The sequence below is a fragment of the Narcine bancroftii genome, chromosome 2 (assembly GCF_036971445.1).
Source record: "Narcine bancroftii isolate sNarBan1 chromosome 2, sNarBan1.hap1, whole genome shotgun sequence".
Classification (NCBI taxonomy): Eukaryota; Metazoa; Chordata; class Chondrichthyes; order Torpediniformes; family Narcinidae; genus Narcine; species Narcine bancroftii.
In genome coordinates, this window is record NC_091470.1 from 112820465 (window position 1) to 112848123 (window position 27659).

Here is a 27659-nt window from a genome sequence, read left to right on the forward strand (position 1 = left end):
CAGCACAATTGCTTTGGACATGAGATACACATGTTGTGTGCAAGAATCCACTACGGCCTGTTGTCCGGTCTGGATTTCTGAACTCTGTTATAACCTTATGGGACCATGGTCTTATATGGGGTCGGACATTGCCCGAACAGACATTATGCGGCTCATGGCTGTACTTTAAATCTCAAAGGTAGATACGTAACCAATGTTTTGGGCTTGAACCCTTCATCAAGATTGGGACAAAATGTTGGCAGGTTCCTGAATAAAATATTGGGTGGGGGGGACATTTTACTTTTAGTTCAATCATTGCAACTGCAGATTTTTGAGTTTTAGTTACATGGAGATCTACCTCTGCGTGGACCTCTACATCCTCATCTATATATATAATTTCACAAGCATGAAAGGCCAGTGTTGGTCAATAGTCTTAGTGTGGCTAGGTCCATAATGCACAGGCATTATGGGCTGAAGGGTCTGTTTGTGACTGCGCAACTCTATGAATCTAATTTTGTGGAGTCAACTCATGAACCTTAAGTGCAATGTGGAAATGTTCTGAAGCCACCCACCAAGAACAAGACTTTCTTGGATCAAAGTGCTCTCAAAGGGGAAATTTTCCCCCAAATTCTGCTGTTGACAAGAAGGTCAATGGTCAAGTTACAGGGATGGAATGGAAAGCATTGAGGAAGGAAGGTTCAGGTTGACAGTCTGGAGTTTTGTCTGTTAGGGTTGAACGTTTAAATTGTTAACATGCAAGCAATAATCAGGTCAATGAAATCATGTCATACCCTGGAGTCAATTACTTGCCTGGCTTGATAAACACACTTGGTGTCAGGAGACATTTCACGGTTGACGACTTGGTTGTACCACTCTGGTTTTGTTTCATGTGCTGCGGTGTGATTTCTGCATCCTGAAATATCAGAGCCCAATCAGTGATGCTTGATCGGTGCCATTTAGCTTGGCTTTGTTGGATACAGACAGCCTTTGCCTTTGCGAACGTCGACAGGGCCCAGTCGCAGCTGACCTCTTATTCAGACAGTTATATATTTCAGTCACAATTGAAGCAAAATGCAGGGACAGCAGTCAGTCCCAGTGGTCAAAATATAAAGATTAGAGTTCTCCAGGTGGAGTGTTCTGTCATCATACCATTCTCAACCAGACCCATAAGACACCCCCCAAAAAAGACCCCGCCACCCCTAGGGGCCACAGCATGCTTAAGTGGAGATGGCATGGACTGAAATCATTTTTAATTTTTTTTATGCAGTTGGTAGTTGAGAAATACATAGAACATTAAAAAAAACTACAGCACACTACAGGCCCTTCGGCCCTCGATTTTGTGCCAACCTATATATTCCTATCAAAGAAAAATACTAAGCCCTTCTGACCCCGTAACCATCTATTTTTCTTTCTCTTAAATGCTCCTTATGTTTCAGCCTCCACCACCACCAGGCATTCCAGGCATTTGTGTGAATTTCAGCCCCTTCATCTAATAGTTGACCTCATAAATTTAACATTAAAAATGGTCTAGAAATTTTTACGAGTACATACAGATGCTCCTCAACTTACGATGGGGTTACGTTCTGGTAAACCCATTGCAAGTTGAAAAAGAATACAACACCTACCATTTTTTATAATTAAATTTTGAATGCCTTTATTCGACTCTGAATAAAACCATTAACGTACACAGCTGAAAACACACTAGGCATGAAGAATGTCTGAAGCTTTGATCTAACATTAATTTGCTGGATGGTGAGGACGCGAGAGAGTAGTGTACTGCATATCGCAAGCACGGGAACAGATCGGAATTCGAAACTGAAAGTACAAATTCGAACCATCGTAACTCAGACCATCGTAAGTAGGGGATTGTCTGTCCCTGTTCTTGAACTTTGAGGTGCTCGATTTCAGGATTCTGTGCCTTTCGTCTAAAGGTAGCAACCAGTGGTTGTGACAAGAGTACTTTATGAAGCTGTCTCCTTCTTATTCTGCTCCACTCAAGTATGGATAGGCTCACTAGAGGACACACAAAACAAACCATTCCTCTGTACCTTAGTACATATGACAGTAAACTTGAACTTAGTGAATGCAAGTGGGGTAGTGGAACTGGAGAGATAACTGAGATCTAGCAAAGACTCAATAGAACCTTATTCCATATCATGAGAAAAGTGTTTCAGATTAGATAATAAAATTGGATGCATGAAATGTAAAATTAGCCCGTCACTGACGTCAGCGACCCAGGTTCAAACCTGACACTGCCTGTGAGGAGTTTGTACATTCTCCCTGTGCCTGTGTGGTTTTCTTCCAGGTGCATGGCTTTCCTCCCAGCCTTCAAATAGATACCGGGATCATAGGTTAATTGGTGTTATTGGGCAGCATGGGTTTGTGGGCTGGAAGGGCCTATTACCGGGCTGTACGTCTGAATTTAAAATGACTGTGAATCCCATCGGGACACACAATGAAGATATCACAGCTGTTGATTTCTATCATAAAAATGGCCTCAACACCTCTTTAGTTCATTTGTGCAACACTGACTAGATTGTCACCTGATGTAGTCGATCCCTGGTGCTCACTGATACCTAACAGCTGGCAGACACACCTCGCCAAGAATTTATTCTTCTGCTAACTGTACATGGTGAAAACGAATTACTGCCTTTGAGTCACTGCCTGCTGTTTGATCCATCTTTGCACCTTCTGTCTGGTTGTCCGCAGGTGAATGCAGGATGAAACTGAAGCTGGGGCAAAGTTAAAGGTTGGACAATGATAATCACACATCTGTAATGATTAAGAATGTCCTAAACTACCTCACTGAGGGAGAGAGGTGAAAGGGGTAAGGCTGGAGATTGTGATCAGTTCCGTCAGTCAGCTGATTTGTGAAGGGTCTTTAAAGCAGGGACTCGCACAGCAGGCTGTTGATCCAGAGACAAGGGGGTTTACCTGAGGAGAGATTAATACTTCTGAAAATATACTCATTGGAAATTAGAAGAATGAGATGGAATCTTATAGAAACATATAAAATTATGAAAGGCATAGATTAGATGGAGGTAGGAAAGTTGCTTCCATTTGTCAGGGAGACTAGAACTAGGGGAGATAGTTTCATGATCCAGGGTAGTTGATTTAGGATGGAGATGAGGAGGAACTGCTTTTCCAGAAGGTGGGAAATCTGTGGAATTTGCTGCCCATTGAAGCAGTGGAGGCGGCCTCAGTGAATATATTTAACAGGGTTGGATAGATGTTTACAAAGTAGGGGGAATTAAGGAATGTGGGGAAAGGGAAAGTAGGTGGAGATGATCAGATCAGCCATGATCACACTGAATGGCAGAGCAGGCTTGATAGGCTGGATGGCCGACTCCTGCTCCTATTTCTGATGTTCTTATGATCCCAGTTGTGGGATGGAGACAGAGGTCAAACGTGAGAGGAATATAAAATGACTAACAAAAATTCATGTAGCAAAACCTCAAACTATCTCCAAACTATTCACAACCAACAAACTGCTCTGAAGTGAAACCATCATGGAATGTAGGGAACACAATTGCAGCGACCAGTTCCCAGCGACGGAAACATCTTTATTTATCTGTGACAGAATGTGGACTTCAATGGAAATGACAACATTTATTGTCTGACTGTCATTGGTGGGAAGGGATGAGTGGGCGAGAGATCTCACCACCAAACACATCTTCCGCTTTCCTCCCCTCTCCACCTTCCACAGCGACCGCTCCTTCCGTGACTCCCTCCATTCCCACCAAGTGCCCCCTTGGGACCTACCCCAGTGACTGCAGAAAATGCTCCACTTGCGCCCACACCTCCTCCCTCACCACCACTTGGGGCCCCAAACAGCTCTTCCAAGTGAGGCAGCATGTCATTTGTGAATCTGCAGGGGTCACCTGCTGCATCCAGTGTAGCCTCTATACCGGAGAGACTGGAGGCAGACTGGGAGATCGCTTCATTAAAGCACCTTCGCTCTGTCCGCTGTAATAGTGACGATCTCCCAGTGGCAATTTTAATTCCCTGCCACATTCCCACACCAGTAATAATAAAGGCGTTTAAGATTTTACATTTATTTGAACAAAAACTCAAATGAAGCAGAAAAACATGCCTGTGACCCTTTCAAGCTTCCTGATGTTAATTTGTTGGTAATTACACTGCTTACATTTAATAACAACATGCAAATGAAAAATACAAAATGAAAGCCTAAGGCTCACAGAGTTGTCGCTAACATACAAGAGGATGGAGAAATTTCAACTGTTAGGCTCACTGCCAGGTTAACTTTCTCATTCAATACCTCGGCAAAGGGCTCAGGCCTGAAACGTTGGTAATCTCCTATGGACGCTGCAAGACCGGCTGAGTTCCTCCAGACTTACTGTGTATTTACTACAATCACAGCATCTTCAGACATTCCACTACACAAGGCTACCCACGTTCCTGACTCAGCATGTTCCCAATCCCAGCCCCATCCGCACACTCCACTTGTATTTAGGATCCCAGTCAAATGGCAAACTATCAAGATTTCTTGTTCAAGTTTATTAGCAACACATCGAAATGCTGGAGGAACTCAGCTGGTCTTTTCAGCATCCATAGGAGACAAAGATATATTGTTGACATTTCGGGCCCTGAGCCCTTCTTCAAGGAATAAGCCAGAAGATATCTCAGAAAGTCTCAGAATTCAGACAGTACTGGCTGGGGGAGGAATCCAGACCGACACAAGATGCTAATTGGATATGACAAGGAACAATATAAGAATTTATCATGTTTGGGCAAAAGGAGACAGTGAAGGGAGAGACAGAGATGGGGGAAGACGACAAGGGGAAGAAGTGAGGGGGTTGGCTTTAACAAAAGCCAAAATAAGTTGATATTAATGCCATCCGGTTGGATGGTGACCAATCAGAAGATGAGGCGTCAGTCTGGCAGTGCATGAGACCATGGACAGTCATGTCAGCAAGGAAATGGGGTAGATGTATTAAGACCAACCATGATTTTACCAGAGTTCAGTGAAATGGAGATTCTAATTTGAAAGGGGATCACAAAAAAAATTACATCAGTAATGTACTTTCTACTTCAATCAGGAACTCCTAAGCGGGAGTTATACATATCAAACAAAGATGGGAATCAGACTTGAATATCAGTATTACTGATAAAACCTGGTTTAATTTATGTCATGACTTCATGATTAATACAATTAATGTAGGATGTAGATTGGTGCAATATAATTTTTTAGCATCAGCTGTAACTCACCCTGCAGAAACTGCATAAATTAAATCCTAATATATCTGAATTATGTTTTAGATGTGGAGAAGAAGCAGGTTACATTCTAACTGGTCATGCTCTAAACTGAAACATTTTTGGGAGAATTTAAGAATTTTATTAAACCAGATTATTGGGAAGCAATTGCCACCAATTAGAATTTCTCAAGATTGCATTAGTGGTAGCCAGGAAATGTATTGCAGTTACCTGGAAGTCTGATTCCCTTCTGGGCACGGCCCGATGGAATGCAGAAATGCATCACTGAGTTTCCCCTGGAGAAAATTACTTACAATTTAAGGAAAAAAATACAACATGTTTTTGCAGGTATGGCAGCCATTTCTACAAATACAGGTTTGAATACTTTACTCTATTTACTTTACTCACTCTATTTTAGAAATTTTTATCCACTTTTCTCCCACTTTTGTGATCCAGGTAAAAAAATAACTGGACTTTCTGAACTGGAATCCAGATCCCAACAGTTCCTTTATCTATCTTTTTTTTCTTCATTCTATTTCTTCATGATTTCTTTTTCTGTTCTTTTCTTCTCGAGGTTTTTTGGGGGGGAACGAGGGATGGGGTCCTTTTTTGAAATTTGAACAATCTGTATCAGTGATTCCTTTTCATCTATGTACATATTTGTGATGGTTAATTATTGATAATTGTTTGATCATAAATTTAAAATAAAATATTCAAAAAAATTAAGCGACCTCCCAATCTGTGTCCAGACTCTCTGATGTAGAGGGAGCACCTGATTCAGTAGACGACCCCTGCAGATTCATAAAGGAAATGTTGCTTCACTTGGAAGGACTGTTTGGGCCCCTGAATGGTGGTGAGGGAGGAGTGAACAAGGGAGTCACGTAAGGATCAGTCCCTGCGGAAGGTGGAGAGGGGAATATGTGCCCAGTGGTGAGATCATGTAGTAGGTGGCGGAAATGGCGGAGAAGGAGGTGTTGAGTGGGGAGGTTGGTGGGGTGGTAGGTAAGGACAAGGGGAACCCTGTCTTTGTTGCACGTGGGAGGGGAGGGCCAGGGCAGAAGTGCAGGTAATGGAGGATATACGAGTGAGCGCCAAGTTTATTAACATTGACTTCTCTGGCTTTCCTTAAACCCCCTCCCTCCCCCCACCTCACACCATTTCACACAACTTTATTCTAACAGCTGCTATGATCAAACTTCCCCATAAGTTTATTTGGGCATCTGACTATATTTTGTTCATAACTTGGTTAAGTGCCTTTGGCCTTTCTACATAAAGGATGGTGCGTGACCTGCTGTGTTTCTCCAGCATTTTCCTGTTCACGACCATCATTACATCTGCAGACTTTCTTGTTTAAGGAAAAAAAGCAATGCGTGCTGGCTTGGAGGCATCAACATTTGAGGTGAGGAGTTGAATGGGGAACTGAAGTGCCAACATTATCATAAAATTTACTCAACAACATCCAGACGAAAAATCATCTGGTAAAGGACCAATTAAGTCAGTTAACAGCTATTTATCAGTCTATGCACACATCATGCCTAGGTGTGGATTGGGCAAGTTCCATCAAACCTGAAGATGCAATTCAACATTCACAATCCACTCGTGAAATCACATATACGAATTTTGCTTTCTGCAGCAACAAACTCGGAGATTGGGAGCTGTCGAGGCTGCGTGTTGGTGTTGGTGGCTTTTTAGTTCTGTTCAGGTTTACATTAAGTTGAAGTCAAGATATAGCATGGTCACGTCATTCCAGTCCACGGGCCCACGCAACCTAGATGATGGGTGTTCTTTATGATATTGGCTGCCTCCTGAGGCGGAACCTCGCATCGACGTCTGCAATGGATGGGAGGACGGAGCCTGCGATAGACATGGGCAGGTTGGTTTCCTTCCGCAGTCTTCTGCATTCCTGGCCACTTGTATTGCCAAACCAGGCTATGATGCAATCAGTCTTTAGTGCACCAGTAGAAATTGATAAAATATCCGATTTCATGCCAAATCTTCTCAGACTCCTTCGAACGTAGAGACACTGCGCTCTTCACAGTTGCCTCAATGTGCTGGCTCCAGGAATCTTCTTCTGAAATATGGACTCCCTGGATCTTGAAGGTTCTGACTCTTTCCATCCCCTTCCCATCAATACAGACAGGGTTGGGTTCCCTTGGTCTCTCCTTCCTAACATCAACAAGAAGGTCCTTGGTTTTGATGATGTTAAGAGCAACAAAGCTGTTCTGGTACCACCCCACCAGGTTCTCCATCTCTATCCTGCATTCTGACTCACCACTTCCAGTTCTACGGCCATCAACGGTGGTGGTGTCAGACTAACATGATTGAACACTAAATTGCTTGAACACTCAACTCTTCCTCAGCTTTTTTCTGGGGCTTCTAAGTTTGTGGTTGAATTGACTGAAACAACATCTCTTATTTTCCAAATATTATTTAATCCAGAATTCTCATGTAGCTAGCAGAGTACAAATCTGTCTAGGCTCTGAAGAAAAGTATGAAAGGGTACAAAAATGGGCAGCAAGCGATCTTTTGGTGAAACTATCCATGGTTCTATAGGATGGAGTTCTATATTTTTAGGAATCAGTAAGACCCGTGTTCATTTGCTGTCGACATTGAGGAAAGCTTCTGGATTTCTCCTCTATGTTCAATGGAAAAATAATGGGAAATGCTCATGTTACCAGGTACTGTGCAATGGAGAGACACCGAACTGGCCACATATTATCCTCCTGACCTGTAACTTGATGGTTAGAAATATTTCAAGCTAACAAATAAATTTGTAAATCTGCCTCCAGCAAAATCTCACCCAAATAGTCACATCGCTGTCTGGTATGGAGGCACCAACTCTCAGGACAGAAAAACTCCAGAGGGTTGTTAACTCGGCCTGTGACATCACAGGCACCAGACTTCACTCCATCGATGACATCTACGTGAAGTGGTGTCTTAAAAAAACAGCCTCTCTCCTCTAAGACCCCACCTCCCAGGCCATGCCCTCTTCGCTCTGCTACCATCAGGAGAAAGATACAGGAGCCTAAAGATGAGCACCCAGCGGCACAAGGACGGCTTTTTCCCCTCTGCCAAAAGATTCCTGAACGATCAATGAACCAAAGACACCGCCTTACATTTTGTCCACTATTATCATATTTTTCTATAGTTATGTTGTAAGATGGTTATAATATGAATGCTTGCACTGTAATACTGCTGCAAACACTGAATTTCATGACTCGTTCATGACGATAAATTCTAATTCTGATTCTGAAACCGTCCAAGGTTTTCAGTAGAAGATGATACTACGTGGGTTTTCAAAAGATCAGGAGGGGGCACGGGGACATCACAGAGACATTTCGAATGCTGAGAAGCCTGGACAGAGTAGATGTGGCAAAGTTGTTTCCCATGCTAGAGGAGTCTAGGACAAAAAGGTACAACTTCAGGATAAAAGGGCACCAATTTAAAACGAAGATGCAAAGAAAATACTTTAGCCAGAGGGTCATGAGTCTGTTGAATTTGTTACCACAGGCGACAGTGAAAGTGAGGTCATTGGGTGTAATTAAGGCAGAGATTGACAGGTATTTGATTAGTCAGGGCATCGAACATTACAGTGTTGTGGTCACGTCAGTATACGGGTGACGAATCTCAGATGCAAGAGGAGGAGAGTGAGAGTGCCAGGATCACCTGTGTGGCAGTGAGCCAATGGGAAGGTCAGAGGAACTTAGCTGGGTGGTGTTTGGGGAGTAGAAGAATGCAATGTTGTGTCAAGTGAATATAGGCAGTCCCCAGATTACAGATGAGATCTGTTCCTGATTCTGTCTTTAAGTCAAATGTGTAGGTAAATCAGAACAGATACATACAGTTCTTAATTAGGATCACTTAGTCAAATTTCTTGAAGTAAGCATCAAGGGAAGTTTGTACAGAACTTTACTTACATCAGATTTACACTTTGGCAGCGTGGTTACAAGGGTAAATAATCATGATCCAACTTTAAATGGCGAACAGTGTTCTCCTTCCTCAAGTCAACATACTGCTGAAGCTGAACATATTCCATTCGTATGTACGAGTTCTCTGTAAGTCGGGCGTTCGTAACTCAGGGACTGTCTATAATAAAAAGAAAGTTGACTTACTGGTGTGTTGAAAGAAATGAGTGAGTGTTTTCTTAATTTTTTGGTAAACTGTGGTAAATCAGTGCCGTTACTACAGGGAGAAAGCCGGGGAATGGAGCTGAGTGGAACAGTGGATCAGCTCACAGTAGAATGGTGGAGCAGACTCAAGCTCATTAGGTTACTTCTGCTGCTATATCTTGTGACATTGTGCATTTAGGGCAATGAACTAAAAGTGTGGTTAAAAAAAAAGTAAGTTTTAAATCGGTGGAGAGATGTGTAAAATCCCAGAGATGTTTCAGGAGGGAATATTGGAAGTACTGTCCAAGGTCACTGAAGCCATGTTCTCCAGTAGAGGAGCGATGGTACACAGGAATGAGGCTATAATTGTAAAAGCAGGAAGATCGCGGATGACAGCCTTGTTTCACGAGAGCTTGGAGACTGAAGCAGCTTCAGCTTTTTAGATTTGTAAAATTAAAGCATCCATAAATTTAACTTCAATGGGACAGCTGACAATATGCGACACTTAAAGTGGAGCATTTCATCACAAGAATTATATTATAGTGAAACAATTTATAGCCTGGACATCTTCCTGTCCTTCAACCTGGAAAATTAATTCATTCATTCAAATTGGAGGGCAAGCTCATAATATTTAGCTCAATTGGTGCTCGTAGACAGTCAAGCTGTCCAGTGGCAGCCGCAAAAGCTTGGATCTCCCAGTGGCCACCCATTTCAATTTCCCATCTCATTCCCTCGCTGACATGTTTCTCCATGGTCTCATGCACTGCCAGACTGAGACCAACCACAAATTGGAGGTACAACACCTGATCTTCTGTCTGGGCCCCCTCCAACCAGATGGCATTAACATCTACTTCTTTGGTTTCCATTAAACCTCCAACTTCTTCCCCTGTCTCCATTCCTCTAGTTCTCTCAACCTCTCTCTCTCTTTCTCTCCCCCCTCTCTTTCTCTTTCTCTCTCTCCCCCCTTTTCCCTCCATCTCTTTTCCCAGAGCCAAAATCAATTCTAACCATTCCTCTTGTCGTATCCAATTAACACCTTTTGTCTGCTGGTCTGGACTCCTCCCCCTCCCATTCTTCCCCCTTTTTCTCCCCAGTCTTTAATTTCAGACATACTTTTTGCTCACACCATGAAGGGCGGCTCAGGCCGAGGCGTCGGTGATATATCTTTACCCGCTATGAATGTTCTGAGTCTGGCTGAGTTCCTCCAGTTTTTCTGTGTGCTTTTTCAACAATCATAGTGACTACAGGCTTCCTTGTTTCAATACATTATAGATGCACATCCAAGAGTAATGTAACTGCCAAATCTATGGCTTCTATCCTCAAGTCACGCATCATCCCCAACTGGAGGTACATTATCAGTCTTTCCTCATCCCACCCCGACCTTAAAGTGGATCTTCCTTCTCCAGAAGGACTGCAGAATTTCAAAAAGCCCAGCTCATCACCACCTTCTCGAGCAAATAAGACAACATATTTTTTCAAAAAATTTGCTTCAAGCTGAACAAAAACATAATTTCAGATTTGCCATATCATGTAGGAAGCTGGAGAAACATTAAATTACTTTGATTGAATTTAGCGGGTTTAATGACATAATGATGCTGACACATTGCGTTAGCTCAACTGGCCTAAGAGTATTTGCCGTTGATTTTTGTTTGTACTCAGCATCTGATGCCTCTCGTGTCAGTGTCCAACCATAGTCGGCCGGCGCTGATAGATCCCAGTTGCCCTGATACCGCTTTTCCATGGTTGCAATGTCCTGGTGAAACCTTTCACCGTGTTAGTCACTGTCTGCACCAAGATCAGCTGTGAAGAAGTCCAAGTGCAAATGCAGAAAATGAATTTTCAATGACATGTTGCATTTTATGAAGTAGATTTAAAATATGACAGGAAATCACAAAAATAGGTTATATCTAAAAGCAGTAAGTGATAGGAAAATATTAAATAAAAATTTTCATAAAAATGCATAAAATACACCTATAAGTGTTCAGGACGCAAAATCTTCATTGACCACCGTAAAGGATTTTTTCTTGCTACTGGGCATTCAGAGGTTCAGACTGGTAGGGAAGCCCCTCTAACAATGAAATGGTTAGTAATTGCTGGGGACAACATTAGTGCAATGGTGCTAAGTAGTTACATGAAACATTAGCATCACAATGTCCAGTAACAGAATATGTACGACTACGACACGAAGAGTGCGGAAAGATTTTCCTTTGTTCATTTTTTTGTGGTGAATAAAGTTTATTTTTGTCAGAAAAAATAGACAGTTATCTTGTCATGATTTTCATATCTCAGAAGCAAACTTACAAATTATTTCCATTGTTTTCTAATTTACAATAAGTGAAATATCTTGTACGATTTTACCAGACATCCAATAATTTCTTTTTTGTTTCTCTTCTCTTAAACTGATAAAGAAACTCAGATTGCAAATTAAAACTCAAACGTCAATTGGCGTATAATTGAAAAATCAGTTGGCATATCTAATTAAAGATGACAGACACTGGATGATTCACATGGATACTTAGATCTGCAATGAAAGTTAATAGCTCATAAAACATCATTAATTGCCAAATTGTGCTGAAGAAGTATATTGTTATTGAAGTATAATTCACTGATTCTGTGTGAGATATTCAAAAATCCAATATTCTTTTGAATTCAGGACTCAAACACTCTGCACTTGGGGATGACGGTAATATAACGGCATAGTTTATCTGTGCCCCGGCTGTCTCTCTGGAGAAAGAGAGAAGTATCAAATCGTTGCCCTTTCATCAGAAGTGATGATCAGCATCATTCAGGGAATCTGCCACTGAGTTTTTTTTCTTCAGGGAGAGTTACTATAGGTGCCTGGAAGGAACTGCTAGGGGGAAAGCAGATAATCTGTTTAAAGGCTTTGAATTTTTTAAAAATTTAGACATTCAGCACGGTAACAGGCCCTTCCAGCCCATGAGCTAATTGACCCCTTACGTTTTGAAGGGTGGGAGGAAACCCATGCAGACATGGGGAGATCATAACAACTCCTTACAGACAACAGCGGATTAGAACTCCGGTGGCGGGTGCTGTAACAGTCTGGCACTAACCGTGTCTACTGTGTCTAGACATCTGAATATCCATGGGCCAATAGAGGGATATGTATCATGTGCAAGCTGCAGAGTTTCAATTTAATTTGAGCATTATGTTCCACACAGATATCATGGGCCAAGGGCCTGTCCCTGTGCTGCATTAGGTTCTGTGTACATTATAGAATTCCTTTACCTGCATGGTAGATGTTGCATTGAAGGATTGATATTTGCAACTAAAGTAACGTCTATGTATTGTTGGATTCCATTCACAGGCTCCGCTACCCATGAACATCACAGCGTTTTACAACTATGAGCAGCCGCTGGTTGGATTCTGCAAAGCACATCAGACTCTTCACATACACAAGCGGTATGGGACCCCCTTACAGGAAGAGGCAGAGCCCATCAACATTGAACAAGGCGTGAATCGGAATGTCATCAGTACGGTCGCCCGCTCTGCTGTTCCCAACATACATCTCGAGCCCCCTCATTCACCGTAGGTGGACATCGCGCAAGTGCCGTGCCTGTGTCCGACGAGCCCTCGACGGGGAAGGAAGTAAAGACAGGACAAAAACAGACATTTGAATGTTCTTTCCTGTGTTTAAAAAAAATTACAACTCTGAACAATCTGTGGCCATTGAAAACTCAATAGCTAAACTTCCGAAGTTTGCCGTTCTTCTTATTTTCTGTGCTTTGGTATTTGACGATGTAAATATAAGACTCTGCTTACCATGTTCTTAAGAAAATAAACTAAAAACTGTAAAGGATTGGTCAACTCTTCTCGAAGCCATATTTTCTCCACATTCTGTCCTCCAACCAGGAGGAAACAGTTGTTGAAAGGAATCTAGTTTAGGCTAGTGACATGTAATGGTGCTTGGAATGAACTCAATTTCAGTCAAAGGTTTTTGCTGAATTTATAAACTGAAATCCTGAAAACTGTCAATCTGTGACAAATACTCAGTGTTTACAGGTGATAGACTGGTGCACTGGCAGAGGTGGGAGTGGGGACCTTCCCTGATTAGAGGGGAGTGCTGCTATTGAAGAGACTTCCCCATGATTTGAATAATAATATGAATGTTTTCCAAGGGTAGAAAGGTTTTAGAGATGATTATGGGCCAAATGCAGGCAAGTGAGATGAGCTTGAGTAAACAAATTAGGGTAACTCTGTTAGCAATGCTGCTACAGCGCCAGTGACCCGAGTTCAAATCTGGCGCTGTCTGTAAGGAGTTTGCATGTTCTCCCCGTGTCTGCGTGAGTTTCTTCTGGATGCTCCGGTTTGCTCCCACCGATCAAAATGTACAGGTGTTGTAGGTCAATTGGATGGCTAGGGCTCATGGACCGGAAGAACCTGATACCATGCTGCATGTCTAAATTTAAAATTTTATTTTAACATAGACAATTTGGGCCAAAGGGGCCTGTTTTGTGCTGTAAAATTCTGTGATTCCATGTTTTCCCCTGTGTGGAGGGGAGAGAGCATTCCGTGCCCTTATCATACCTTGGCTAGAGAGCTTCTTCTGAATTCCCAACTGGATTTCCTGCTCACTCTCTGTCATCGACAGCCTTGAGGTCTGCTCTTCTCCAAGTGGAAACGTTCTATAAGGAGCTACCCAATAGAAACCCTTGAACATCATGAAGAAATCTAGAATGACCCTCCCCTTTGTGTTTTAAAGCAAAGGGACCTTAATTTAGTAAAAAGCCCTGTTATCTAGAATTCTGGCTACCGGCAACAGGTGAAAAAAAATCATGAAAAATGAATGGGTAAAAATTACGGAAGTTTAAATTTGGCGCACCTCGCCATTGTTCTCCATTCACACAACAAGTCACTGGAAAACTCGCATACCCGGCATCTACCCAACCCGATAGGTGCCAGATACTAGGGGTTTTACAGTATAAGGAAGCCTCCTCACCATGGGAAATAAAGGATCCTACCTATCCACTGCTTGTAAGCAGTAAGTCTGGGAAAGGAGCATAATCAAGCTACAAATTCCTCAACATCATTCTTAAGGGTGTGGATCTGTATATCCATTCCTGATGTGTCTACACTTACCTCTATGGTATCATCCTGCTAATTCAACTCTGCACCCTTAGCTCTGTCTCCACATCCTTCCTGCTACCTGGCAGCCAGAAATGCACTAGGTTGTGGCCTGACCAAGGTTAGATTCACCTTTCCTACTTTTCAATCTAATCCCTCAAGACATAGGTCCTACTCCTAATTGACTTGTACAACACAAGTGCAGGCGCTTTGGCCCACTTGTTCATGCTGACCAAGTTATCTGCCTGAGCTATTTGATTTGCCTTCCTTTGGCCCATGTCCCTCTGAATCGTCCCTATCCATGCCCCTGTCTGATATGCTCCTTATGTCCACCACCCTCTGTGTGAAGAAGGTGGCCTTCAAGTCCCTTCTAAATGTACCCTCTCTATTTAAACCTGCACGCTTTAGTTTTAGACTTCCCTGAGAAAAAGGCCACCTTATTTCTGCCCATCATGTCCCACCCTATACCATCTGTCCGAATAACGTAAGCTCACCAGACCCCAGTGACAACCTAGTTAACCTTTTCTGTAGTCTCTCTCTCCCCCCTGTCATGCTTGGTTTGCTTTCTTATGGACTTTGCTAAACTGCAGTCCAACCTTTAGCGGTTGGTGTATTTGTACCCCAAGTTCTGTCCAACACTTTATCCAACCTAGGCTCCCACTTTTTTCAATCTCTTTTATTGGTTTTCATACAGTACAGTGAAGAAAAGGGAACAATACTGAAAATACAATATCACATATGCTTCAAGATAAAACTTCAACAGTATAAACTCAGTCCCCCCTCTGCTCCACTGGTTTAAGACAGAAAAGACATCAAGATTAAAAACCCCACCAAACCTACTCTATTAAAAAAAGAAAACTAACAAAAAAAACCTCTGAGTAGTTTATCCTGCACATTACATATATTTTGTAGCGTTTGATTCATACCGTGAATCAAAAAACAAAGGTAAGACTTCGTGTCATCGGGAAAAGTGAGTACATCTAATCGCATTAAAAACATTTTCATTAAATGGAAATAAGACATAAAAGGTTAGAATCAGAATCTGGATTTATTGTCGTAAACAAATCATGAAATTCGGTGTTTTGCGGCAGCGTTATACTGCAAGCATACATATTATAACCATCTTACATCATTACTATAAAAAATTTAAAAAAACAATAACAGAGCACAAAAAGTAAGGCCATGTCTTTGGTTCATTGATCATTCAGGAATCTGATAGCGGAGGGGAAGAAGCTGTTCTTGTGCTGCTGAGCGCTCGTCTTTAGACTCCTGTACCTTTTCCCTGATGGTAGCAGAGTGAAGAGGACCTGGCCTGGGTGGTGGGGGTTCATTGAGGATAGAGGCTGCTTTTATAAGATACCGCCTCATGTCGACGTCCTTGATGGAGTGAGGTCTGGTACCTGTGACGTGGCAGGCCAAGTTAACAACCCACTGGAGTTTATTCAGGCAGTGATGACCTATCAAACCGCCTCAGGCACCCCACAAAGAACAATCCTTCTTTGTGGCTGCATCAACATCGAGGCTCCAGGACAGATCCTCAGAGATGTTAACACCAGGAATTTGAAGTTCTTGACCTTCTCCACTACCGGGCCCTCGATGAGGACTGGGTTGAGTTCCCCTGACTTCCTTCTGAAGTCCACAATCATCTCCTTAGTTTTGCCGACATTGAACGAAAAGTTGTTGTCGTTATACCATTCAACAAGCTGATCTATCTCCCTCCTGTACACTTCCTCATTGCCGTTTATGATTCTGCCGACAACTATGGTGTCATCGGCAAACTTGTAGATGGAATTGGAATTGTGCCTGGCCATACAGTCACGGTTAGTAGAGCAGTGAGGCTAAACACGCATCCTTGGGGTGCGCCTGTGTTGATGATTCACCTATGAATCAAATACATGATATCTATTTGTTTAAAACTTAAACAGGATATAATATTGAACCGTTGAAAAACTGTTGGCGGTCTAGAGTCCTTCCATTTGAATAAGATGGCTCTTCTATCCAATGATGTAGAGAAGGCCACAACCTATTGCACAAGTATTAAAAAAGCTCCCCATGTTTGGTTTAATAACCTCAAAAAGAGCAATTACTGGACTGGGTCGAAGCTCCACCTGAAATACATTTGAAAAGATATTAAAAATTTCTTTCCAATAGATTTCTAAGGATAGGCAAGACCAAAACATGTTGCAATTATCAGATTTGCATCTGTCACAAGTAGAGTTAATATTAGAAAAGATACAAGCCAGCTTATCTTTGGACATGTGAGCATGATGCACCACTTTGAATTGGATTAATGAATGTTGGGCACATATTGAAGATGCATTCACCACTTTAAGAATCTTGTCCCATAGGTTCTCCAATAAGAGTCTTGCAAGTTCCAATTCCCAAGCTTTTTTTAATCTTATCGTAATTTAAATAATCTATCAAATATAATTACAGTTAATTCCTTCTGAGAAGGATTCAATTGAAAAATATTATCAACTAGATCTGGTGGATATACAAATGAAAAGTCCAGTAATAAAGTATTTAAGAAATTTCTAATCTGTAAATATCTAAAAATATGAATATTTGATGTCATATTTACTTGCCAGCTGTTCAAAAGACATTAAACAACCTTCCTTAAATACATTTGCAAAAAACATAATACCTTTGATTTTCCACCCGGAGGATTGATCAATTATTGATGAGAAATAGCACTAGATAAAACAGTTTTTTTTAATTTAAAAATGCCCTAAATTGGAGCCAAATTAAGAGTTTCCAAGTTAATAAGCTTTAATTATAAGAAGCACATTCACCCCAGCAACCTCACATTTATCAGCTGTGAACATCATTTCAAGTTGTACAACTAACAACCCAACGAAACAGTGTTCTCCTGTCCTCGGTGCAAAACACACAGACACACAACCAGATATAACACGCATACAGACAATTAATACACATGCAGGACAAGAAATATTGTTTGTGAATATGAGAGTCTCGGATAGTTAGTGTGAGCAGTTCCTTTGGTCGTTCAGCGTTCTCTATGGGAAGAAGCTGTCCTCAGCCTAGTGGTTCTGGCTCTGATACTCCTGTATCTTGTTCCCAACAGGAGCAGCTGAAAGATACTGTGTGCAGGGCGGAAGGGATCCTAAATGATTTTGTGCGCCCTCTCCAGACAATGATGTCAGTAGATCACATCAATTGGGGGGAGTGAGATTCTAGTGATCCTCTCTGCCACTCTTAATTTGGATTGACCTCCAATCTATTTCTCTGCAGCAACCGTTCCACACTGTGATGCAGCTGGCCCAGATGTTCTCAAGAGAGCTCCTAAAGAAGGTTGCCGAGGCCTTGTCCACTTCAGTCTTCTCAAGTCAAGTCACCTTTATTTATCATTCATACCATGCTCGCATGGAAAATAGGAGATAGCGTAAGCGAAACTACATCCAACGTCATGCCACTGGTCGCTGCTGCACCTTCCTGACAAGTGAAGAGATGTGTGTCCAGGTCACTAGTTAAGTGGACTCCAAGGAACTTGGTGCTCTCCAGTCTCTCCTCTTCAGAGTTGTTGATGTCTTGATTTGGCAGCTGTTTGTCCAGTCTACACATTTATGAATATCATCCAGAAATTTGTGCCTTAGCTAAGACTGTAGTTGTACATGTTGCAGTCTTTCTGGTCTTCAGTGATGGCAAGAACCTTTCTGGACCAGATCTTCAGTCCCTCCTCTCAGCCTCTCATTAATTGCCATACCTGGGTTCCTAACTGAACTCTTTTTTTCGACCTGAGCATGCCTCCAGTCCAGGAATTCCTCTTCCTCCTTTACATATCTACAACTCTAAGCCAGTAAGATTCAAGTCAGAGGCAAATTCTGTGAGCTGTAAGTTTGAGGTAGTTTTTCTTTCAACGCTTACGTACTGCAGTACAGACATTCAACTTGCCATACAAGTCAAGTCGTCACCTTTATTTATCATTCGTACCATGCTCACGCAGTAAAGTCGAGATAGCATTTCTCCAAGACCACAGAGCGCACTTACATAAATATAAGTTAGAATAGAAGTTAAACACATAAAATATTAAATATTAAGACGTATACTGTAAGAGTCCCTGGTACCAAGGTTCTCTATGCATACATGTTCTGGGAATTCAGGAGCCTAATGGCTTGGGGGGGATAAAACTGCTTCCCAATCCGGACGTAAGGGCCCGAGTGCTATGGTACCTCCTACCAGATGCAGAAGGGAGAAGTTTAGGTGAGGGATGTGTAGAGACCTTCACAGTGTTTATTGCCTTTCGTTGCATCGAGTGTTGTCGACGTCCTTCATGGGAGGAAGAGAGGCCCCAATGATATTTTCCGCTGTCTTCACTAACCTCTGCAGGGTCTTGTGGTCCGAGATGGTACAGCTTCCAAACCAGGCGGTTACGCAGTTGCACAGGATGCTCTCGATACGATATGGTTTTATTAATTAAACTGTGCTCTTCACTGTTTACAATTATATATGCATTGTCTAATTTGTTAAGCCCTAAATGTAACATAGTATGCTATTGTTTCTTGACCCTGGTTTAAAGGAAGAAACCTTTATGCACATCAGCCAATTACCCAAGGACATAACTCATGCAGCCTCTCTCCCCCTGAGGCTTTTTCTGCACTTAGAGCACCTACCTTGCTTGATCTAATTTTTGTGTGTACTCACCATCTAATTAGCCCTCCGGGAAAAAAAGATTATTCTAGGCAGAGGACTTGCTGCTGGCTAGGCAGGTATTGCTCATCCAAGACTGCCTCTGAGCCGAATGCGTTATTGGGCTATGTAAGGTAAAGACAGCAGACGTGCGAATCAGGCAATGTTTTTTTTATGACAATCTGGTAGTAGGAAACCAAGAATTCTTCTTGCCCAATTATAGGAGTAATGTTGTTAAGCTGGAACAGATTCAGGAGGATGTTATTAGAACTGGAGGACTTGAATTATATGGAGAGGCTGCACAGGTTGGGATTTATTTTTAGATTTAAAGTGAGAGGGGAAAGATTTAAATCCGACCGGAAAGGGCAACCTTTTCACAGAGCTGCACAGTGGTGGGTAAGTGGAACGAGATTCCAGACGAAGAAGAATCATTGAACCATCAAACATTTCAGCACAGATAACAGGCTCTTTGGTCCTTCTAGTCTGTGCTGAACTATTATTCTACCTAGCCCTGCTGATCTGAAACTGGGCCATAGCCCTCCATACCCCTCCCATCTATTAACATCCAAATTTTTCTTAATTGTGAAAATTGAGCCACATTCACTTCAGCTGATGACTGGTTCAACACCCACCACTCTCTGCGTGAAGATGTTCCCCTAAACTTTTCACATTTCACCCTGAACCCATGTCTTCTGGTTTGTATCTCACCTACACTCAATGGGAAAATCCTACTCAGTCTGTACCCCTCATCATTTTAAACATCTCTGTAAAATCTCCCCTCTACGCTCCAGGGAGTAAAATCCTAACCTGTTTAACCTTTCCCTGTAACTTGGTTGGTGAGTTCCAGCAACAAGGAGGTACAATCTACGGACATTTTGACTGGGCCATGGATAGGAGAGCTGTTGAGGGATATGAGCCAAAGTCATGGGTGTGGGGCTAGTTTAGCTTGACAATGTGGTCAGCATGGACGAATTGGGCTGAAGGGCCTGTTTCCACGCTTTAGAACTCTGTGTCCCCCATGGCTCAAAATGATTCCCAGATATATTTAATTAATTGATGGAAGTGAATTTACTCGGTTGGCAAGATTTTCTAGGCAATTAATCTGCGTGTTAATTTATTATGAGTCCATCTATTTAACTGTTTATTTATGTTCTCATATCTCAATTAAACACATTTACAATGACTCCAACACAGATATGAGCTTTGCTTTGGCCACCTCAGGGGCACACAGGATCCTGGCAGTCTTTTTAAATCAGATGATTTTGGATAAAAGTCTGCAGGCCAGATCCTTGGTTTATGTGTGACAAGAAAACATGCTACGCTGTGGTAAAAGCGCGATGCTGGAGAAACTCAGCTGGTCAAACAGAGTCCTTTATGTAGCAAAGACAAAGATACAGAATCAACATTTCGGACTTGAACTCTTCATGAATGTGTGGACAAAATGTAGGCAGGTGCCTGAACAGTGAGAAGAGGTTGTGATCAGGATGATGGGGTTCTTCATGATGCAAAGATTAAGATACATTACCAATGTTTCAGGCGCCTGCCGACACTTTGCTCATACCTTGAAGAAGAGCTCAAGCCTGAATCATTAGCTTATATACCTTTATTTTTGCTACATAAAGTACGCTGCTTGACCTGTTGAGTTTCTCCAGCATCGTGTGTTTACTTCCCTCACGGTGTCTGCAGACTTTCGTGTTTTACCTTTTTCATACTACACCTTCAGCTCTAGACAGGAACTTTTGTTGTTTAAATCGTGGGTTGTACTTTTAGAGAATAATTCAGTTGTCACTCTGGAGTATTATCGAGAGAGCAATAACATTGGCAGACAATGTTATTGCTTGCTGGACCATGTACCCCTTGCACTCTTACTGTCCAGTGACGAGGCAAAGAATACCTAACAGAAACTCAACAGGCAGCAAACACTGAGGTATAAATAGGGTACTTGGCCTAAATAATCCTCTTCTTCATGTATGTATTTAAAATACGCCTTTAGTTCTTATCAGCACCACTGACACGCAGTAAATAACTCAAGAGGCTGAGACTGAGTCACTGATTCACAATGGACAGGGACCTCGTCCTGTGCAGCGACCCAGACTTTCTGGGGAAGGGTGAAGGTGTTAGAGGCTTTTTACAAGGAATGCAGCAGTTCACCACAACCACCTCTGGTTTTTTTTTAGATGCCTTTAATTTAGGTGCTCTTAGCTTCCTCTTCTGGTGTAGGTGCTTCCATAATGCAATTCAAAAGGGGGGAGGGACGTCTTCCTGACCAATCTGCAACTTACAATTCCAAACCTAATACCGCCACTAAATGAGGTCATCACTGCAGAGTTTTTGTTGGAGATGGCCGGACAGAAATGGGCAGTCACTTCACCAAGCAATAACTCATGGTTAGCATCATGTAACGCCATTACAGCGCCAGCAAATCGGGTTCAAATCTGTAAGGAGTTTGTACGTTCTCCCCATGGTCTGCCTGGGTTTCCTCTGAGCACTCAGAACATACGGGGTTGTAGGTCAATTGGGTGTAATTGGGCAGTGGGACAAAAGGGCCTGTTACAGAGCTGTATGTCTACATTTAAATTTTACTTCCACAATCACTGCTGTAAACACATACTCACCGTTTGAGAATCATGCTCAGGGGCACACAGGGGCCTCTGCAAGTCAGCATTCTGCACCCTCTCACTGTGGCAATGATGTACACTCCATCTTTCTCCCTAATGTGCTCATCCAACTTTCCCACAAGAGGAAATTCTCCATCATGTCCTTTGCACTGGAAGGCAACAGTTTGGCAGTTATGGATCCTTCACCTGATATTCCTGTGGGTGGAATGATAATGATAATAAAGAGCTTATTGTCATATACATTGTACAATGTACATACACACAAAATTCTTACTGCAACCGAACAGGTACCTCATGAAAAAGAAAAATCTGTGGCTGGGAGTTCATTTCGTTGAGCACCCACTGCAAAAACCAGGACCTCCCAGTGGCCACACCCCATTCCCACAACGATCTGTGCACTGCCAGACCGAGGCTATCATCAGATTGGAGGAACAACACTAAATATTCCGTCGGGGCATTGTCCAACCAGACAACATGAACATTAACCTCCACTTTTCATTGATACTGTTCCCCCCGCCCCCGCCGCATCCCTCTGTCTCCATTCCTTCAGCTCCCCACTCCCTTCCCCTCCCTCTCCATGCTCATTATCAATTCTCAGCTTTCTTTTATATGTGTAATTTTAAATTTAATTTTTTTCTCCACATAATTTAAATGCCAACCTCCCTTTTCTACCATCCCACACATATCCACCTATGACCTATTAGCTTGTGCTCCTTCCCTGGCCCTCCCACCACCTTTTTCTTCAGATGCCTGCCTGCTTTTTTGCTCTTAGCTGGATGAAGGGCTCACGCCCAAAAAATGGTTACCCTTCCAAAATATGCTGTGTGACCTGCTGAGTTTCTGCAGTACTTTTGTGTTTTGCACTACATTAGTAAGCATTAAATTGAATTAAAAGTAAATACAAAATATAAATATTCTGTCACCAGAGAGTAAGGAAAAAATGGTGTTACAACAGTGTGGTATCAGAGCAATATATGACTATTGATCTAAGGGGAGGTTCAAGAGCCTGATAGCCATTGGAAAGAAACAGTTCTTGCACCAAGAGAGATCTGTTATTGCCATCTCTTGCCTCGAAAATGGATGTTGGAGCAATAATAAACCTAGAATTCATTTCACGTCCATTAAATAGTGTCTGAAAACCCTGAGACATGGAATCCTTCATCCTTTGTACATTTGCTTCCCATTTCACAGCCTGACTTAAATCAAAGTTCAGATTTCAGATTTATTGTCAGAGTACATACATGACATCACATAGATCCCTGAGATCCTTTATCCAGTGGGCACGGCAGAATTTCTATCTATCAGTAGGGCAAAAAAAAACTGTGTTCAAGGAAAGATATGTGTCAAAAAGAGAGAAATGTAAATAAGAAGGAAGTGCTAACAGTTTCGTACAGAAAATAAATATTCAATAATAAACAAGTCAGAGTCCTTAAATGAGTCCCTGCTTGAGTTTGTGGTTGAAGAGTCTGTTGGAGGAGGGGGAGCAGCTGTTCCTGAACCTGGTGGGGCGAGATATGTGGCACTGGCACCTCTTTCCTGATGGCAGCAGCGAGAGAGTCCTCCTACCTTCTGAAAATAATTAATCAAATTTGCCTTTGAACAAATTCCCTCACCTCAATTCCCGAGGCCACTTCCCCCACAGATCACTCACTGACATGTGATCTCTGCACATGATTTTAAATGCCGCACTCCTCTTTCCAACGCCAGCCCCCATGAGGTGCAGCAACTCACTTGGGGGGGTGGGGGGTGGGGGGGAGCTAAATCCTCATTGTCCAGTTCCCACTGAGAGTGCAGTGAAACCGTCACATTTAGTTCATCATCTAATTTTGGAGGAAATCCACTCAGATTCTGCTTGGCAACAGTAACATGGAGCACCTGTTAACTTCAGTGATTGGAACAGTTACATCATTACTGTTAATTACAATCATCTGAACACTGCCTACATGTTTGAACCCATGCCACTAATCAAGCCGTTGTACCAGCACTGTTAGTTACCAAACAAAATAGCAACTGTATGACTTCGCCCTGGGATAATCAGTGATTCTCATTGTGGTTGCACTTTTGATCTGCAGCTCTTAAGTTATGATTAACTTGGCAATTGCTACATTGGACTTTTGTAGCCAATTAGTGATAGAAATCTGACTGCATTGTTGCACCACTGCCATTAATATTCCTGAAAATACCAGAATCATTGATGCATTATTGCTTGAGCTTGAGACAATGTACTCAGAATTTATTATCATGAACACGTCACAAAATTAATTGTTTAGTGGCAGCATCACAGCGCCAAAATTTATATAAACTGCCTTACAAAATAAATAAAAATAGTGCATTAAAAGTCAAAGTGGTTCGTTGGCCATTCAGGAATCTGATGGCGGCGGGGAAGAAGCCGTCCTTGTGCCGCTGGGCGCTCGCTCGTCTTCAGGCTCCTGTACCTTTTTCCTGATGGTAGCAGAGTGAAGAGGGCCTGGCCTGGGTGGCGGGGGTCCTTGAGGATAGAGGCTGCTTTCTTAAGGCACCACCTCATGTAGATGTCCTCAATGGAGTGAAGGCTAGTCCCTGTGATGTCGCAGGCCGAGTTAACAATGGACTCGAGTTTATTCTTCTCCTGAGCATTGGCGCCTCCGTACCAGGCAGTGATGCAACCAGACAGAATGCTCTCTCCATGGTATACCTGTAGAAGTTTCTGAGGATCTTCGGTGACGTACCGAATCTCCTCAAACACCTCCGTATTGCTGTTCACTAGTAATTAATGCTGCGGTGACACACCCTTGCAGAAATTAGTGGTTGAAACCATGGGTGGTTGAAATGGTGACTGCTTAGCTGATTAGTGCTCTTAACTAACAATTGCTGTGATGCTCAATGATCAACACGGAGAGCTCACTGTTACAGGTTTGCCTATAATTAGTGGCCAACAGTGGCTGCATCGTTGAAATAATACTGTGATGTAATTGCACTATGGCAGTATTGCCGTACATTTGTTTCAATGTTTCTGCTAATTAATGATTAAATTTAGACATACAGCACAGTAGCAGACCCTTTCAGCCTACAAGCCCGTGCTGCCAATTACACCCAGTTGACCTACAACATTTTAAATAGCTGATTTCTTTACGCCAGTGGTTCTCAACCTATTTTTTTCCACTCAGATATCACCTAAGTAATCCCTTACTAACCACAAGCACCTGTGGCATAGGATGCCATAGGTGTTCTGTGGCTAGTAAGGGATTACAGTACTCTTGGTGGTATGTGAGTAGAAAAAAAAGATTGAGAACCGCTGCTTTAAACATTTTCCCTTACTCCTTTAACCCATGTCCTTTGGTTTGTCTCCCACCCAACCTCAGTGGAAAAAATCCTACTGAATACCTCTATCAAATCTTCTTCTGTGCTCCAGGTAATTCCGTCCTTAACTGTTTAACCTTTCTCTGTCAACACCATTGATGACAGTTCCCAAGGCCCCAATTCACCAAGAACCAAGATAGAAGCTTCTCAGACAAGGAGAAGTAATCATTTCCTAATCATTGACTTCTTTACACAGAGAGTGATTGGTGTACGATTCACCAAGAACCAAGATGGAAGCTTCTCAGACAAGGAGAGGTAATCATTTCCTAATCGTTGACTTCTTTACACAGAGATTGATTGGTGTACGATTCACCAAGAACCAAAATGGTAGCTTCTCAGACAAGGAGAGGTAATCATTTCCTAATCGTTGACATCTTTACACAGAGAGTGATTGGTGTACGTATTGAACAAGCTGCCAGTGGGGGTAGTTGAGGCAGGTATGATTTCAATGTTTAAAAAACATTTAGATCAGTGGTTTTCAAACTTTTTCTTTCCACTCACATCCCACTTTAAGTAATCCCTATTCCATAGGTTCTCTGTGAGTGGAAAGAAAAAGTTTGAAAACTACTGTTTTAATCGTCCGTCATTGACTCGTTATGTGCACATTTCACAACTCCAAAGGAAATGGGCCAATGACAGTTTTTCTCAAGCAAAATAGTTCAGTAACAATTGGGTCTAGAGCAGAGATTCTTAACCTTCCCTTCCCAGCAACGTATCATCTTAAGCAATCTCTTACTAATCACAGAGCACCGATGGCATAGGGATTACTTAAAGTGGTATGTGAGTGGAAAGAAAAAGTTTGAGAACTACTGATCTAAATGTTCCTTAAACATTGAAAAAGTTTGAAAACCACAGATTTAGATGAATGCATGATAGGTTTAGAGGGATATGGATCAACCACAGGCAGGTAGGACTAGAGAGGGATGGGACATTTTAGATTGCGTAGGCAAGACTGGGGGGCTCTGTTGGAGTTCAAAAGATTGAGAGGAGGTTTACTTGAAACATTAGTGCCGCAAGAGCCATGCTGGGGCAGACGAAAATGTCCTGTTCTGTTGAATGGCTCACTTATTAAAAATCACCCATTGAAATTAAGTGAAACTTTTACCTCGAGTATTGTGAGACTTTGGAATTCTCTCTCTAAAAAGGCAGTGAAAAGCAGACTTTGAATGTTTTTTAAGAGCGGTAGATAGGTTCTTGAAAAGAAAAGGGATGAAAAGTTATCACAGACAAGTGAGAATATGAAGCTAAGGTTACAATCAGATCTGCTATGATTTTTTGAGAAGGTAGAGAGGGCCTCAGGGACTAAATGACCTATTCATGCTGCTAATTCATTCACTTGTAGGACGGATTGATGGAGCAATGCTAATTAACTGGGATTCAGCTGACAAATATTCTGGCTGGTTTTTAAACTCACCTCGCTGGAGATTGTTGATCTCTGTTTCAGCAGAACTCAGAGTTAACTGGGATAATGTGGGCTTTGGAACTTTCCACTTTTGATTTCGCAATGACTAGGAGCACCACAATTGGCATAGCAGTTAGTGCAACGTCATTACAGTGCCAGCGATCGGGACCGGGTTCCAATCTGGCGCTGTCTGTAAGGAGTTTGTAAATTTTCCCCGTGTCTGTGTGGGTTTTCCCCAGACGCCTGGTTTCCTCCTACTGTTTGAAACATACCAGGAGTTGAAGGTCAATTGGGTGTAATTGGGCGGCACTGACTCATGGGGTGAAAAGGCCTGATACCATGCTCTATTTCTAAATTTTTCTTTAAATTAATTTTTTTTTAAATCCCAGAAAATCGACTGTGGTGGTATGACCACCAGCCTACTGGAAGGGGGTGATCTCTGTACCTGCAGGAAGACCACTTAAGGGATTGACTCTACCTGGCCGGCTGTCAATCAGCCGACCTGAATATAAACTTGATCCAGTCCCTCCTGAACCAGTCACATGGGAAGCCACCAAGGCTCGAACTGGTGTTCAGACTTTTACTGGAATAAAGCCTGTTGTAGTCTTTTGAGTTTAGTGCTTCCTGGCTGCAACCTCAGTGCATTACCCCTACAGATTCCTGCACCCAACACCACAAAACTAGGCACTCGTTGGACAACAAACCATCTCATTCAAAAACAAAAGATTTGCATTTTATAGCACCTGGCACATTCCTTTTAGGACATACTGGGGTGCTTTACAGCCAATAAAGTTGGAAACACAACAGGAAATTGTCACATCAAGAACTGTTATAGAACAGAGAGTTCTGTAGAATGTAGAAATTTAAGGGGTGCAGGTACATTGTTCAATGAAAGTGGGAAGATAGAGAGACTGTGGTGTATGCTTGCCTTCATTGTCTGGGTGTTGAGTTCAGGAGTAGAGATTACAATTGTACAAGACATTGGTGAGACTGCACATGGAGTATTGTGCACAGTCTGGTTACACAACTATAGGAAAGATATTAAGTTGGAAAGGGTGCAGAAAAGATACTCAAGAATGTTACTGGGACTAGCAGGCTTGAATTATAAGGAGAGGTGCTACAAAAAGTCTGGGTCTTTTTTCTCAGGACCAAAAAAGCTGTGAGGGGTTTTATGATGGGCAGAGATAGGGTAAAGATGTTGCCCACAGTAGGGGAATCTAGGATAACTGCAGGATAAAAGGGCTTCAGTTTAAAACAGAGATGGATGCG

The 27659-nt window shown here is 42.3% G+C and overlaps 1 protein-coding gene and 1 long non-coding RNA gene across 4 annotated transcripts in view; one reads left to right on the forward strand and one right to left on the reverse strand.

Annotated features, from left to right (window-relative positions):
- The window catches only part of LOC138754153 (leucine-rich repeat transmembrane neuronal protein 4-like), a 187269-nt gene extending 174158 nt beyond the window's left edge, over positions 1-13111 (forward strand). Inside the window, exon 3 of the mRNA XM_069918017.1 lies at positions 12628-13111. Within this exon, the coding sequence (XP_069774118.1) occupies positions 12628-12852 (225 nt within the window). The 3' untranslated portion in view covers positions 12853-13111. The remainder of the gene's footprint in view (positions 1-12627) is intronic.
- LOC138754154 (uncharacterized) lies at positions 796-26491 on the reverse strand. 3 transcript variants are annotated; one of them, XR_011351578.1, is made up of 4 exons: positions 26403-26491; positions 21647-21844; positions 9111-9279; positions 796-892 (listed from the first exon to the last, which is right to left on the reverse strand). It is a non-coding gene; the product is annotated as an uncharacterized lncRNA (long non-coding RNA). The 3 variants fall into 3 exon arrangements; XR_011351579.1 differs by lacking the exon at positions 796-892 and adding an exon at positions 1671-2913; XR_011351577.1 differs by lacking the exon at positions 796-892 and adding an exon at positions 2920-8593.
- Between the last annotated feature and the right edge of the window lie 1168 nt (positions 26492-27659).